Source organism: Haliotis cracherodii, unplaced genomic scaffold (genome assembly GCF_022045235.1).
Source record: "Haliotis cracherodii isolate W230 unplaced genomic scaffold, xgHalCrac1.p SCAF_6, whole genome shotgun sequence".
NCBI classification, from domain to species: domain Eukaryota; kingdom Metazoa; phylum Mollusca; class Gastropoda; order Lepetellida; family Haliotidae; genus Haliotis; species Haliotis cracherodii.
In genome coordinates this window covers 14,437,267-14,453,717 of record NW_027266319.1, presented here as the reverse complement: position 1 = coordinate 14,453,717, position 16,451 = coordinate 14,437,267, and the positions used below count along the sequence as shown (strand labels likewise).

Here is a 16,451-nt window from a genome sequence, read left to right as displayed (position 1 = left end):
ATCTTGATATAAAATGTATTTCTGTTAGTAACATCGACTCCGCCATGTTGACAGCTAAAACCTGTTTACAATATTTAGGAAAGTCGTAAACATTTATTTATTGTCTGATGGAGGACAAATGTGAGTAATTATGTTTCTGACGGGAGAAGCGCATTGACGGAATGCTTTACCCTAAATAGTGGTGGAAGCCTAATGGTGAAAGCGTTCCCACGTCACACCGGGGTTCGATTCCCCACATGGGTACAATGTGTGAAGCCCATTTCTGCCATGATATTGCTGCTGGATAATTGCGGTTTAAAAACCATACTCACTCACTCATTCGCCCTAAATACATGATGTAATGTGGAGATATTACGGTACGATTTCTTTGACAGCAATTTCGAGTTTCTTGTATAATGTTTGAAATTGATGATAGTTTCACTCATCATTACTATAATTATTCATAAATGACGCAAATTTAGATCAATACATAACGTCCAAGAAGTGGTCATTGATATTTATGTACTTTGAACTCAGGCGCCTATCAATTGAATGCGCCTATTGATAAAATGAGTAAAAATGTTTAAATTTGGTTAGACAATTAAAAGAATAATCATCAGATGACAAATACCCCGACCCCAAATCAATTCTAAAGAACAAATCATCTGACTGTTACATCAAGTCCTACACGAGTGATCTGTCCAACTTGACGACTGTATTCCTCTCTGATCTGCCTGTCCGTATACAAGAGTAGTTTTTGAGCTATCATACAAAATACCATGGAATTGGGACTTATTGTTTGATGCAAATATGAATAGGAAAAGGCAGTAACTGACTCGCTGGTTTCTGTGTGTGCAAAGTATCATGAAGGAATACCTATTAGTTTAAGAGATATGATCCGGACAAAATAATATTATGGACAGACGGGCGCACAGACCAGGGGGATAATAAAATGACCTTTCTGAGTCTGAATTTTATATACGATTTACGATTTACGATTTACAGGACACTGTACCTTTTGAGACGGCCCCTAGAGCATATTTGATGTGTCCGTCAGTGCCCGTGTCCTGGTCAGTGGCCTGGAACATGGAGATGACTGTGTCTGTCCTGGCGTCCTGGGGGACAGTTACAGGTGGGAATGTCCCATTGTCAGACTCGGGGTACTTCCACACAGGTGAAAACTCGTTCTTTGACAGTATCTGTACAGAAGTTGTAATATGTTCATGGGTATATGTCAGTCAAAAGCAAATATAGCTTAATCTGATCATAGTCTTCTTTATCGTTTTTGGTGATGTTCATAATATAAAAGCGAAGGAGCACTTTCCGATGTCATATCTGCAAAAACCAGAATTAATCGAACGATTCCGATTATATATCAAGCATAGTGTCATCAGCATTGGAAAGTGATACACATGATATTGTCAGAATTGTACAATGGACTATGCTTTGACAGAACTTTCTTATGATCATGGATTGAGTTTTGTCGCTTGAATAAAACACATAACTTTAAGATTTAAACTGATTTAAAAGTTTCATTAGGGAGAATTCGGAACCCCAGCAATCTTTCTAAAAACTCTCTTTTTCTATTTTGACGTTTCAAACTCGGCCAGCAAATCAGGTCTTCAGACTTTGTGGTGAAATGTGTTCTTTTCAGACATTATGGAGAGCATCGCGGTTACTTTCATCCCCAATAAGAGAAAATGTAATGTGTGTCTTTCCCATTATCCCTGTTCTGTCTTATCAAATAGTTGAGTGTGTACATAGTTAAATGATTGCCTTATCTGTAAAGCCATATTGTCCATACCTTCAAAATAATTATTCACTTCGAGTTGTCAAATTAATTTTTACTAGACCACAGGACCCGTGAAGATTCCGTGGTAGAATAGGTCTGCAGCAACCCATGCTTGTCGTAAAAGGTGACTATGCTTGTCGTAAAAAGCGACTAACGGGATCGGGTGGTCAGGCTCGCTGACTTGGTTGATGCATGTCATTGATCCCGATTGCGTGGATCAATGCTCATGATATTAATCACTGGATTGTCTGGTCCAGACTCGATTATTGACAGACCGCCGTCATATAGCTGGAATATTGCTGAGTGCGTGGTTAAACGACAAACCAACCAACCAACCAACTTGACCACAGTTACTTTGAGTATTGAGCATTCATGTTATTATATCTTGTTTATTGGGTCCATATACTGCAAAGTATGAATACATAATGCAACTTTATACTTCAACACAATATCACCTCCCTTAAATTGAAGTTTAAACTTTAGGTGAATGAGATGTTGATATACCTGCACATATATCATGACATTAGTACTCTGACAGTCCTCCCTGCCAGGTCTGTCTTCAAGAAGGATGGTAAGGATGTATGACGATGCCCCTTCCTCCAGCGCCTCAAAGTCTATGCTGTTGCCTTCCACTAACAGTTCAGTCCCCGACACCGTAAAGGTGATGTTGTCAGGACCTCCCTTCAGCGTGGTGGTGAGGTTCACGTCGTCACTGTCACTGTCTGAGCATGTCAGACTCAGTAGTGGGTGTTCTGTACGTTGAAGGAAGAATGTTAAACTGCCGAGTCATCTGTTTACGAAACACATGCCTGTTGGTCCCATAAATTGTGGAATGACATAACAGGACATACACCATTCCATGGTGTTAGTGCATAGAAGTGCTTAACTTCTTAACATTGTTTGTTTGTTTCTTGTTTAACGCCGCACTCAGCAATATTCCAGCTATATGACGGCGGTCTGTAAATAATCGAGGCTGGACCAGACAATCGATATCATGAGCATTGATCCACACAATTGGGATACGATGACATGCATCAACAAAGTCAGCGAGCCTGACCACCCGATCCCGTTGTTGCCTCTTACAACAAGCACAGTCGCCTTTTACGGCAAGAATGGGTTGCTGAAGACCAATTCTACCCTGGATCTAACTTCGTAACAAAACAGTGTAAAATGAAGAACATGCCCAACATGCAAAGTGCAGGTTCAAGTGCTGAATTCGATTACCTCATAAATGAATAAACATCCAATAAATGTTTGGACGTGATGTTTTGGTTAATGTATTAATCAAAGATTTTTAACGCCGCACTCGACAGTATGCTGATAACTGGACAGTGAACGTTTTCAGCCTTTATTAGTAGAAATATATCGAGATGAAAATTGGTTACGCCCCTCGTGTATATTGGAAAACGAACCGTCCAAAACTAAACTGTTAGAATACTATTTCTTCTGAAAACCAAACACAATTACTCGACCCAAAACATTTCTCAAAAAAATGGTCTTTGCTATTGTTTCATAAAATAATCTTTACATATTTTGCTATATTTGGCTTCTGATAATATCCTGGTTCTGAATCCAACAACTGCCATCACTGCTATGGTTGCAAAGCTTACACTTACCGTAAGTCGTATTCTCCGTCACATTGATCCTGTAGAGAGCCTGTGTACAAACAGGAGCATTGTCGTTGATATCGGTGATGGTGATATTCAGTGAAGTGTTGGCAGAGTTACCTCCCTTGTCAGTGACGACCAGTACAAGGTCATGAAGTTCGCGAACCCCAGAACTTCCGTCGTGGTTGATCAAACTTTTTACAACCATTTCTCCCGAAGACATGTCGATGTCAAAATAAGTCGAGTCGTTTCCTGTAACAATAGGTACATGTTGAATGTGTAAAGTGAACGCCAATTATATCTGTGTGACTAACGCCGCATTAACCATTAACCGTCCTCGCTCGTTTGCTTTTTCCCTCTGGTGAACCAACCACAAGGTCCATGCTAATTTACAAAAAAAAATATAATCAGTGTTCCCTTCAGTTTGGTCTGTATATAAAGTTGAGACAGAAGATATACCTTATCTGTCGGCGGAGTCCATAGGAAGTAATTGCCAATTCAATAACCAATCAGCAACGATTATCTTAATGCATGGTAGATAAGGTTATATGCCATGTGTTTCATTGACGCGCAATTATTGTTTGTTACTATTGGTACTACGCATTCCTATGCATTCTAGATATATTATCGTTGATACCTGCTTTGAAAAATGCGCTATATGGCTGTTATCTGAAAAAAGTGGCAAGGTAACACATAAATGTTATATGCTTGAAAATGACAAACTTTATTACAATGACATAATTATGCTTTATTGAGACACCTATCAAATTCAGTTTAGTAAACTTAACCGAGCATATACGCGAGAAATACAAGGGAGATGAGGTGTGTTTTAGGTCGCGTGCCAGCCGTCAATGATCTTCCCGAGGCAAGCGTGTCCACTAGCTTATATCAAAGCCCAGTTCCACCCTTGCGACATCAAGCCCACTTGTCTTGGCTCGATTCTGGCGCAACAACACGTAGATCACGACTTGTGTCCCTTGTAATGAAAACGCGACATCTAAACAGATTGCTGTTCTCATATCGCATGGCTTCACAAAGATTTGACAACCATAGACGACGACCTTGTCGATCAGAAAACGAAAGTATTACCGATGTTATCCCTGACAGACAAACACAGGCAATCATGGAGGGGTTTAAACGATGAAAAAGACATATTCGTGTCAACAAAGAAAGTCAGGGTTAAATCAGTTTCATACAAATATGTACCAGTTATGGATTATGATTTTGTGAAACGTTCTCTGATTGGACGATCGATATGTGCGAGAGTCCAATCGTATTCAACCATGAAAGTGGGGTTGATATGGCAAGGGTGGAAACAGGGCTTGATAAAAAGTCATGTAGACGTTCTTGCCTCGTGAATATTGCTGTCAAGGTGTCCGTCAAATGGTTTGCCATCAATACAGAGTATGATATTTTAGATAAACAGCCAAAATAATATGCCGGTAAGGTAATTTCGTTGTCAACTGGTATATGGTGTGTTGTACCCTGTGTTCGAGGCTAAGTGTAGGTTCGCACACGAGGTACATCATACCCAATACTCATCGAGACTGGTTGACAATTAATATCACTGCATATTGTTGACACGGGTGGCCTAGTCGTCATTGCTGTGCAGAGTTGCGTCCCTCGGACATGCAAAGAAAACCTATGATCGTGGGTTCGAATCTCCGTTAACCCTGATTATGTTCCTATGTTTGTCAGCCCTTATCAGTTTTCGGGAGTTTCACAAAAGTGGTAAACGTCTAAAACCTGCGTCATTTCGGGCATTCCTCCCACATCAAGCTGACACGCCAAGATATACTGTTCAGTGCCGCGTTTAACAGACATACTGGTGTCAACAAAGACAGGCAGTAGAAAAGCACTTCCATAGTTCTGGGAATGACTGATCTAATCATCGTACCGCTTACAAGCGCAGTACTTTGGCGACTTGATCGAAAACGTTGAAATATTTATTGAATATTGCTCTTCGCTTAATTGTTGAAAGAACTTCGAAAATCTGCATGTTTTGGGAACCCGGACGTTGATTTTGTGAAATGTTCTCTGATTGGACTATCAATATGTGAGATAGTTCAATCACATTTAGCACAGGAAATTGGGTTTGATGTGGCAAGGGTGGAAACTAGGCTTTGATATAGGCTAGTGGACACGCTGCCCTCGGGAAGATGACATTATACATACCCATGAGGGTGTAAGTCAAATTGTCTCTCCTGTCCCTGTCCTGCACATCGAAGATGCCACTGATGACAGATCCAACAGGCATCTCCTCTCGAATTTCTCTGACACCGGAGAGTGTGATCACTGGGATTTCGTCATATAGATCCTTCACAGATACGTGTATGATGAATGATACATCATTTTCACCGTCACTGGCACTGAAGTCAAAGGGTAACATGAACAAATTCAGTCAGATGAAGTGTGATAACATTACATTTATTCATTTGACCGTGGGGATCCCACCCCCATGGCGTGGGACGTTGCTCACAATATCAATCACTGGATTGTCTGGTCATAACTCGATTATTTATAGGCCGCCTTCATGAAGCTGAAAAACTGCTGAGAGCGGTGTTAAACAACAAACAAACAAAACACGTACTGAATTAGGAATGGAAATGTCTGTACACATTCGTCCAAGTAAATTCAAAGAACCTTGCTATCACATCAGTGTTTGCAAAGTGGATAAACGTTTACCCACACCACCGAGAGTTAAGATCGAAGATGCTGTGCAGATTACCAACTCATATGCTTTACTGAATATCTGCTATACAATATGTTCATGTGTAACATTATTTGTTTTCAGAAATTATATCAACAACCAAATCAACAATATTCGTAGTTTTCAAGAATGAAGCAGGCATTAGCAAAATATTTTATTACCTTGCTTGCAAAATGTAAAAACTCCTCTTCTCGAAATCCAACACAGTTTTGGTTACCAACCCGAGGCCATCAAACTGAAAAACACCTTCATCCTTCCCCGTCCTCGACAGTGTAACGTTGTCCCCATCAGGATCAGTCGCAGTGATGTTGACCACCACGGTGTCTACTCCAGCCGACTCGGCCACTGATACACTGTACACTGTCTTCTCGATATAGGGAGGCTGGTTGTTGGAATGTTTGACCTTCACTTGGATGTCCCCCTGGATTTCCTCTCGCGGGAAGCCATTGTCCCGGGCCAGGATTTGTATGTCGTAATACTTGATGTTCTGGATACCCTCCTGTTTCAGCAAGCTCTCCTTCAGGTACAAGTTCCCGGTTTGTGGGTGGATCTCGAATAGTCCAGTAATGTTGTCTCCGTTATCTGTTGACAAAAATGTTGAAAGAATCGATGTTAACAGAACATGTTAAATAAGAACATAACTATTTTGTAACTTTCACCGATAATGATGGCAACTTGTATTGCTCAACAGGCATGGGTGGCCCAGTCGTCAAAAGCACGACAATTCGCTGTGCAGAGTTGCGTCCGTGGGGCAAGCCAGAAACCTATGATTATGGTTCGCCCCGATTATGTTTCTAGGTTTGTCAGCACCATACCCGTGCTCGTGAGTTTCACCGAAGTGGTGAACGTCTGTGACATCACTTCAGGCTTTCCTTCAACATCAATCTGACATGCTGTTAAATAACTGGAAGAAGCAGCGTTAAACTGAACTCACTCACTCACTTTATTGCCTTCAGGCTATATGACGGTGATACATTTTTAACTCTAAGACAAAGAGACCTTCAAATGTATGACGATATGCAGATCGAAATAAGCGTACGTCGTATCAATATTCAAACACTTGACCGAAAGGAATTTGTCGGGACCTTACAATTACATCATCTTAAGCTATAAATCAGGATTACGGAGTCCAAGTTATCGAGATGTCATTGTATACAGATGCTATTGTACCGACACTACTTTAAAAACACGATTTACAGGACACGGTACCTTTTGAGATGGTCCCTAGAGTATATGTGACGTGTCCGTCCGTGCCCGTGTCCTGGTCAGTGGCCTGGAACATGGAGATGACCGTGTCTGTCCTGGCGTCCTGGGGGACGGATACGGGTGGGAATGTCCCATTGTCAGGTTTAGGGATCTTCCACACTGGCGCAAACTCGTTCTTTGAAAGAACCTGGAGATCCAGAACTTCAGACATTCATAATGGATACGCCGTGTACACACTAGAGACAATGGAGACAGTATACGTGTATACACATACTACAGATGTTTTGTACATACGGAGATAGTACGACAAAGACACACTCTGCATACATATACATAAGGGATTTTTTTATATACAGGGGGGATAAAATGAGCATACTGAAGACAAAATGTACAAAAATACATTCAGGAGATACTGTGTAATATCAGAGAAACTGTAAACGTGGTAGTACTGGTACATACAGGAGAAGCTTGAACCACAGAGGAGGTTTTTTACAGTTTCAGACTTGGTCACATATCTATTGTCAATGGTTCAGGACAATTTGTCAAAAACGAAAGCAAATATCATTCTTGGAAAACAAAATGTGAAATGCTTAACATCCTCATTGATAACGACCATGTAAAATTTGGGGGTAATCCTTTTAGTCAAGAAGTAGGCATCCCTATGGCAGCAATTGTGAGCCCTTTCTTGCGGATCTGTTTCTAAAATATAGGATGCACTGCTTACAAGCAGATGTGTTTTGTAGAAGATACAAACGACACATACCACACTACTCTTAACTGGGGCGGTTAGGTAGCTCAGTGGTTAAAGCGTTCGCTCGTCACACGAGAAGTTGCATCCTGGAATATTGCTAAAAGTGGCATAAAACCATACTCACTCACTACTCTTAACTACAAACTAAAGACACAAAGCTTTGATAAGTTACCCTTTGAAGTAAAGCATGGGCGTTAGGCAACTTTTACGAGTAGTTTTCTAAGAATACTTACAAAAAATGCTATCTTGTAACAAAAATACTATCTTGTAACAGTGACTTGTAGTATCATCCTCATTTTAAACAACTTTAATCTTTCTACACGTTCCTCATTATCTACCTACCAACAGCTCAAAAACAGAATATCTAATAAATTGTATTTTAACTTTTCAGATCCCCCAGGCTCCAGTACAAAAGGCTTGTAGAAATGAAAGTCTTTACCCGATTAAAGGGTACATATCCTTCATGTACACTACAATAAGGACACATTCTTCTGACATCTGCAGATTTTCTATATTATCTATACAACACTGGATGAAAGGCTGATATACCTGCACATATATCATGACATTAGTACTCTGACAGTCCACCCTGCCAGGTCTGTCTTCAAGAAGGATGGTAAGGATGTATGACGATGCCCCTTTCTCAAGTGCTTCAAAGTCTATGCTGTCGCCTTCCACATACAGTTCCGTCCCCGACACGGTAAAGGTGATGTTGTCAGGTGCTCCCTTCAGCGTGGTGGTAAGGTTCACGTCGTCACTGTCACTGTCTGAGCATGTCAGTCTCAGTAGTGGGTGTTCTGTACGTGGGAAGAAGAATGTTACATTGCTGAGTCATCTGTTTTACGAAACACATACCTGAACGTCACATACACATACATTGTGGGTTGACATGATACAGGATATAAAACCGTATTAAAACGGTCACCGAAGTGCTTAACTTTGTTTCCAAACAGTTGGTGTAAGATGAAGAACACATTCCTTCATGCGTCCTCTGGTTCTAAGACTAGTCCAACAGTGGATCCATGCATACCTCATTTGTTGCACGAACCAACTGCTACAAGACATTACCACATACATCTTTTTCATTATGACGCTTATGTCAAAGATATTGGAAAATACACACTCTAACACATGCATTTTAACACACGCTGTGTCACATATATATTGACACATACATGTCACCTACGTTGTATCTCGTGCATTATGTTGGTATGCATTCATACATATTAGGACAGATACTATACCAACGATCATACAAGGGGTTTGTTTGTTTTTCTAAATTTCATTTATAAATTATTATTTTTTTAAATTTGATACAGAGACTGTAAAAATGGAATGCCTTTATTACCTCAGAGAACAATAATGAATAGTGTCATGTCATTCATTAAGTGATTGTGAAGGATGAAACTTTAAGGTCGTGATAGTTGACTCAATGTCATTACCCCATGTGATTGTGTATAGGGTTTCAGCATAGCTGGATTTATACTGAGATAACTGGATAATCAAAGCACCAATCTTCACATTCTGATGCGGTGTCTGTATCTCATCCACTTGTCAGATCAAGTTTGACAACGATGGAGTCCATTTATCTTTCAACCGCTATTTCCCGTTGCCAGTAGCCATCTTCAACACACCGGACATGCGTACAACATGCGACTATTCCTTGGCAACGATTGCAGATATTCGTTCTTCACATGCACCTCGAAGCGATGTTTCTTTGTGAACTGCAAGTTTTGTTTGGCAACACGTTTCTACACATTAACCAATATCAAGTCGATTGGGTTTAAGTATGCATATTAAAGAGTTAAACGCAGAAAAACATGTCAATGTTGTTTAAGGATGGTATCTACCATCTATCATCAACGCAAGATCAAGCCTTTGCAACCATGCTTTTATTTCATTTCTATAAGCGATTGTTGGACATTTCTCCACTTGCTTGCTATGATATGATAGGTTGTCCAAAATAATGACCGACTTGGGTGGAATATTGGGGATCAGAACCGTTTGGAGAAATTATCAGACTCATCTCATCATGATAATAACCTGTCTTGAGTTCTGTATCCAATATAAGCAGTGTATTTGGTACAAATCAGTTCTCGAACCCTGCATGTGCTATGATCAGCTGAGGTCCGGCCCCGGACGGGGGTTGAACACCACCTATAGCCATATCACCCTCCGACTGCCAACATTTCCGGACAGTGTAGTGCACACACAACCACGTTTCTTAAATAAAGATAATTGGCTGGTTCTCATCTCGGTTGTTTTTCATATAGCACGTAAGTACTGCATGCACTTTGAAACAATATTTCCGTTTCATTTACACCTTCCGATTGAACTTCGCTTTAGGCCTTTCTAAAACCTGAAATGTTTAGAAATAAGCATACGCTTTCTCCAGAACACCCATAATTCAGATCGGTATTGATCATGTCATATAAATGTCTTGAGTTGGCAGTGTTTTCGCACTACATTCGAATTGTGTACAAATTGACGAACAGCACCCTGGTCGAAAACTCAAGTTGCGATTTGATGAGTGGACGATTTTGCAAAGTATACTTAGGCTAACTACTCTCACCTTTTTGACGAGTGATACCTTCTGCTCCGGTGAGCTTTAGCGTAGATACAGACAGACCAGAGGCAATGCCAGCTTTTGACAATGGTTGAGATATATATTTGTACGTTCTTTCTCCATGTAATTTATGGCATTATAGGCCAATTCTCAGCCTGAGAATGTATGATTTGGACATGCTTACAAAGCTTTCACATGTTGGTTTGTTTGAAAATATTTCTATCAAACGACTTTTAGAGAATTCTGGTATCGACTTGTCACACCGACCTCTGTATTGTCTTATGAGCAACATGTGTGTCCATGGGAATGAGTTAATTTCATCGTCATGACCTGCACATGCACAATATGCATGCACCCTTTCTAACTGGAACAAACTAGATATGTTTGCCCAACTTTCGTGCACAGGCTACATGCACTTGTCTCAAATGCATCATGTGAGATGGTTCAACTTATCCTGGATTACCAGTAAGCAATGGCTAATCTTCTCTCTTCACACAACCAGCCTGACATCTCATTTATACTTCAAATATCTTATCTGTTTGTGACTTATTGTTTATCCTTAAATAATATTCTTATTGTAAAAATATTTGTTACCCTAGAATTTAGTTTCCAGAAACAACTACCTTCAGTACTTTTGTCACCAAGCTTACACTTACCGTAAGTTATATTCTCCGTCACATTGATCCTGTAGAGAGTCTGTGTACAAACTGGAGAGTTGTCGTTGATATCGGTGACGGTGATGTTCAGTGAAGCGTTTGCAGAGTTACCTCCCTTGTCAGTGACGATCAGTACAAGGTCAACAAGTTCATGAACTCCAGAACTTCCGTCGTAATTGATCAAACGTTTTATAGCCATCTCTCCTGATGAAACGTCGATGTCAAAATACGCCGAGTCATTTCCTAAAATACGAGCAGAAATCTGAATGTCTTAAACAAGGCATTGCACTGTTATTGCTATGATTACATATTGGTCTTGACTTGTGTTAAATCATCTTTTACAATTGGCCGTGCTTCAGTCTACTGACTTGGAGATAACTGATTTCCAAATCTGAGATACAAACTCTTGAGAATTGAAAAGAATAAAACAGTACAGAACAGTCATCAACTGTTCTGCCAATGAGGGTCAATCACCCAGTGATATTGATGAACACTTGTATTGCACCCTATGAACAAAAGGAGATCGCAGGGATGTGTGTGTATAGTTAGGAACATTTCGAATAACGACTCCTCCTTTGTCAATGTTGTTGCAATAAATTTCGTGATTTGGATGTAGACACATACTCCGTCTTCTTACAGTTAAATGTTAATTTGGGAAGCATGCAAAGTTGATGCATGATACTCTAGGAACCATTATCTGTGTCATTTTCAATTTGAATGAATATCAAACGGGTTGAATATTCACACATGCAAACTCCATTATTGATATTTTCTTAGGCAACCCTTCCCGGAATTTGAAGGAGTAGGGAGAGAAGTAGTGAAGCTCTAGAAACAAATGATTAAGTTCCAGACCTTATCAAGGGTCAATGTTACCAACATTATATAAACATGTATAGTGCCAATTGGAACACCTGATAACTAACCACAGTAAGCCGCAACACCTTCAAACATTTGGGTCCATGCATCACCCCTACTTCAAATATCAAAGGTAAACCTAAACAAATCCACCCATGACTGACGGAGTGATAAGACAAACACTTACCTTTGAGAGAGTAATTCAGGTTATCTCCCCTGTCCCTGTCCTTCACATCGAAGATGCCACTGATGATGGACCCAACAGGCATCTCCTCCCGAATGTCTCTGACATCAGAGAGTGTGATCACTGGAACCTCGTCATAAAGGTTCTCCACAGATACGTGTATGATGAATGATACATCACTTTCACCGTCACTGGCACTGAAGATTACAAATACGTTTTAGTGTGCATATAACACTTGAGATACATGAACAGGGGTGTTTCCTATATGGGATATTTTGATATTGGACCTTGTAAACTGTTTAAGGTGTTTCCTGCATGTACCTCTCGACATGGCAATTCCTCACTATTCTTGTTTTTCCACAAAACCAAATTGACAGACCGGCAAAAGAAAGTAAAAACCCATGTTTTATGGTGGCTATAAATGAAACAAACACGAAACAGGTTTTCGATGGTGAAGTAATGAGCAGGTATTGTTATAATCAGATTGAGTTGGTTCACAGATACCAGACATTAAGACATTGTGATGTTTTGATACGCTCTGTTGTCTGGCCGTTTAGCATCTCACTTGTCGACATGGAACCCTTGAGAAAGATCATTGAATAAAAAATACCTATTCTCATAATCCACAGAAGTTTTTGTTATCAACTCGAGACCATCAAAGAAAATTACACCATTATCCTTCCATGCCCTCCACAAATGTTTAACATGAATCCCTTCCTAACAATTCGAATTATGATATAAAGCAAAATGCTAATCGACTTTTCAGATCTTAATAAATATCTTTAAAGTTCGAGCTTGGATAAGAGTCCTTTTAGGCCACCGGTATGTGCATAATTTGAGAAATGGGCAAAACCTTTGCAAATCATTGAGAGTTATTAGAGGTGTTCATATAAATGAGAATTAAAGACTGAGTTTAGATGTTTTAAAAAAGCATTTTGAAATATCTGAAAACGGACACGTCTTTGACCCAAGTTGATTTTCTTACGAAATATAGCTAATAACCGTACAAATATATAAGATGAACACTTGTTTTGGGGTCATGGTCTTGCTTATATTTAGAATTTCTCTCAAACTTCTAAATTTCATCATTTTTTACTCATTTTAACTATTCTTATATATTTGGTTATGCCTTAATTCTAAAACTTATTACAAAGCTAAACATTATTTTCAACTATTTAAACATGTGCGGTATTGGTTTCATGCCAATACTTCAGAGGTTTCTGTCACGTAAAATTTAATATGCAAACTTCATTTCAGAATATTTTATTACCTTGCTTGCAAAATGTAATAGCTCCGGTTCTCGAAATCCAACACAGTTTTGGTTACCAACCCGAGGCCATCAAACTGAAAAACACCTTCATCCTTCCCCGTCCTCGACAGTGTAAAGTTGTCCCCATCAGGATCAGTCGCAGTGATGTTGACCACCACGGTGCCTACTCCAGCCGACTCGGCCACTGATACACTGTACACTGTCTTCTCGATATAGGGAGGCTGGTTGTTGGAATGTTTGACCTTCACTTGGATGTCTCCCTGGATTTCCTCTTGCGGGAAGCCATTGTCCCGGGCCAGGATTTGTATGTCGTAATACTTGATGTTCTGGATACCCTCCTGTTTCAGCATGCTCTCCTTCAGGTACAAATTCCCGGTTTGTGGGTGGATCTCGAATAGTCCAGTAATGTTGTCACCATTATCTGTTGAAAAACGTTGGCATTGTTTACGTTTAAGTTAACTAAATTACTAAAGCATGTACATTGTATATATGTAAATCTATGCTTGAAAATGTGACATCAACAAGAAACAGAAAATCTCTAACCGGGTGTTACCGGACGCAACATATTCCGTCACATGCACATAAATATTTGAACAATGAGTCGAATGGGATGCAAATATGTCATTAAAAACAATTTGGTGTTGTCATGCAAAGAGGCATGCTTGTTACATGCTACCGTCCATGTCCGATTTATTTTCTTTACCCATGTTTCGTTGAAACAAGAAAGGTCCGATCCTTCATTAAATTTAGACTCCCCAAGTACTTCGTATTTCAGTTGTTGTTGGTGCAGTAGTCACTCTGGGGCCCCTATTGTCGTGCGCGAACCCCAGGACTCATGTCAAGCAATTTTCCAGCGGCTCCAGCCTTTGATGTCTATACTTCACAACCTTTGAGGATCAATAGCGCATGCTCTTTCCAAGAAAATTTCAAAGAGCGTCATACGATTTGCTTGATCAGAGGTACAGTATTCAAGGCCTTTCAAATATTTTATGGTGGACATGTGGAGTACATTTCCAAACTTGTCCGTTGTTATTCCCTATTTCACCTTGAACAAGTATTTGTTCAGGTGAACAATAACTTTTGTATAAGTTTGTGATGGGTGTCAGCGGCGGGGCAGTATATGCTCACTTTTTTTCAAACACCTGGTATCATAACTATTTTATAGTTTTATAAATACATGTTAAATATGATAATAATATGCTTTTAACAGATATTTATTTCTTATGATTTTTGGAAGGGTATATGTCGTCTTTATTTAAATCATAGATGGATCCCTTGGAGGTGAGGTGAGGTGCACATTTAAGATTACTGTACTAAAAGTGACGTGCATGCATGTGTGTGTATGTGTGTTTGGCTGCTTGTACTAGTCCGGACCCGTGTTGATTTTATAGTGCCAGCCCACTGAGATTCCACGCCACTGTTTAACATGAATACCTCACTCAGACACAGTATACTGACTCCGAGCCGACGAGTCCTTGTTTAGCCATTTAATGCCGAGCACTAGAAAGGGTAACAACAAGTACCATTTTTTAACATCTTTTGGTATGACGCGGCCGGGATCGAACCCCGAACTTTACGCTCTTGGATCAAATAAATATAGAGGGACAACATCTAAGGTAAATCACGTGAGTCAGCGTGGAGAGTCACTGCACTTCAACATTTAAAAGAACATATTACCTTTTGAGACGGTCCCTAGAGTATATGTGACGTGTCCGTCTGTGCCCGTGTCCTTGTCGGTGGCCTGGAACATGGAGATGACCGTGTCTGTCCTGGCGTCCTGGGGCACAGATACGGGTGGAAATGTCCCATTTGTAGACTCAGGGTACTTCCACACTGGCGAAAACTCGTTCTTTGACAGTATCTAAAAGAAATATAGCCGTACAAAATGAAAATCGACACACAATATCATCATATAACAACTTGAGATTGCCACTAACTGTAACAATGTTTTTGTACCATTATTTTTAAGAAGATACATCAATATATGATAGGAATTAAGTTGATAGTTGGCCAGTCCTTATTACTGTGATAAAAACATGTACACGTACTCGGTGACATCCAGATTAATTAATCACAAGTTCAGAGCAGTGGTTTCACAAGACCAGTGTTGCATGCACATTTTTGCATAACTTAAAAAGGTTAGTCAAAACACAAGTATGTGTTGGCGTTATTTAGTTCCTCTCACTTCTCTCAAACGCTAGTGACATTTTGTAGCAGATATAATTCATCTGATATCTACGCAGTTTCTGGTTTTAGGTGGCCAACATGTATTTGACAACCATTCACACGTCAAGTTGAAACCATAAACTGTTGGCTGGGGAGAATAGAGACCGATTCTCGACAAAAGTTTGCCCCAAAATAGTTTGCAAACAGTTTTTGCAATGTTCACAAATAGTTGTGTTTGCATACATATATTGGCAAAGTGTAAGTTTGTGGTGTGAAACCACCTCTGGTAATATGGGAAACACAGCGAGCTGAGACCAGCAGGTTTTGGTTTGGTTTGTTGTTTTACGCCGCACTCAGCAATATTTCAGCTATATGACGGCGGTCTGTAAATAATCGAGTCTGGACCAGACAATCCAGTGATTTACATCATGAACATCGATTCACGCAATTGGGATCGATGACATGCATCAACCAAGTCAGCGAGCCTGACCACCCGATCCCGTTAGTCGCCTTTTACGACAAGCAGAGTCGCCTTTTACGGCAAGCATGGGTTGCTGAAGACCTATTCTACCCCGGATCTTCACGGGCGTTTATAATGGTCGAAGTGTGTGTCGGATCATTACTTACTCTTCTATAGTCATATATAAACCCTAATTCGGGATTAAACATGTTCATAATAGCGCTAAATTATTTCTAATATCGGCGTAAA

At 40.0% G+C, this 16,451-nt stretch overlaps 1 protein-coding gene across 1 annotated transcript in view; it reads right to left on the bottom strand.

Moving 5' to 3' along the window:
* Positions 1–663: 663 nt before the first annotated feature.
* Positions 664–16,451, bottom strand: part of LOC139446262 (protocadherin Fat 3-like) — a 121,186-nt gene continuing 105,398 nt past the window's right edge. Inside the window, exons 58-69 of the mRNA XM_071227614.1 lie at positions 15,254–15,437; positions 13,577–13,997; positions 12,310–12,503; positions 11,268–11,510; positions 8,595–8,842; positions 7,298–7,481; positions 6,250–6,670; positions 5,554–5,747; positions 3,388–3,630; positions 2,276–2,523; positions 995–1,178; positions 664–713 (exon numbers count right to left, since the gene is read on the bottom strand). Coding sequence (XP_071083715.1) covers positions 664–713; positions 995–1,178; positions 2,276–2,523; positions 3,388–3,630; positions 5,554–5,747; positions 6,250–6,670; positions 7,298–7,481; positions 8,595–8,842; positions 11,268–11,510; positions 12,310–12,503; positions 13,577–13,997; positions 15,254–15,437 — 2,814 coding nt within the window. The remainder of the gene's footprint in view (positions 714–994; positions 1,179–2,275; positions 2,524–3,387; positions 3,631–5,553; positions 5,748–6,249; positions 6,671–7,297; positions 7,482–8,594; positions 8,843–11,267; positions 11,511–12,309; positions 12,504–13,576; positions 13,998–15,253; positions 15,438–16,451) is intronic.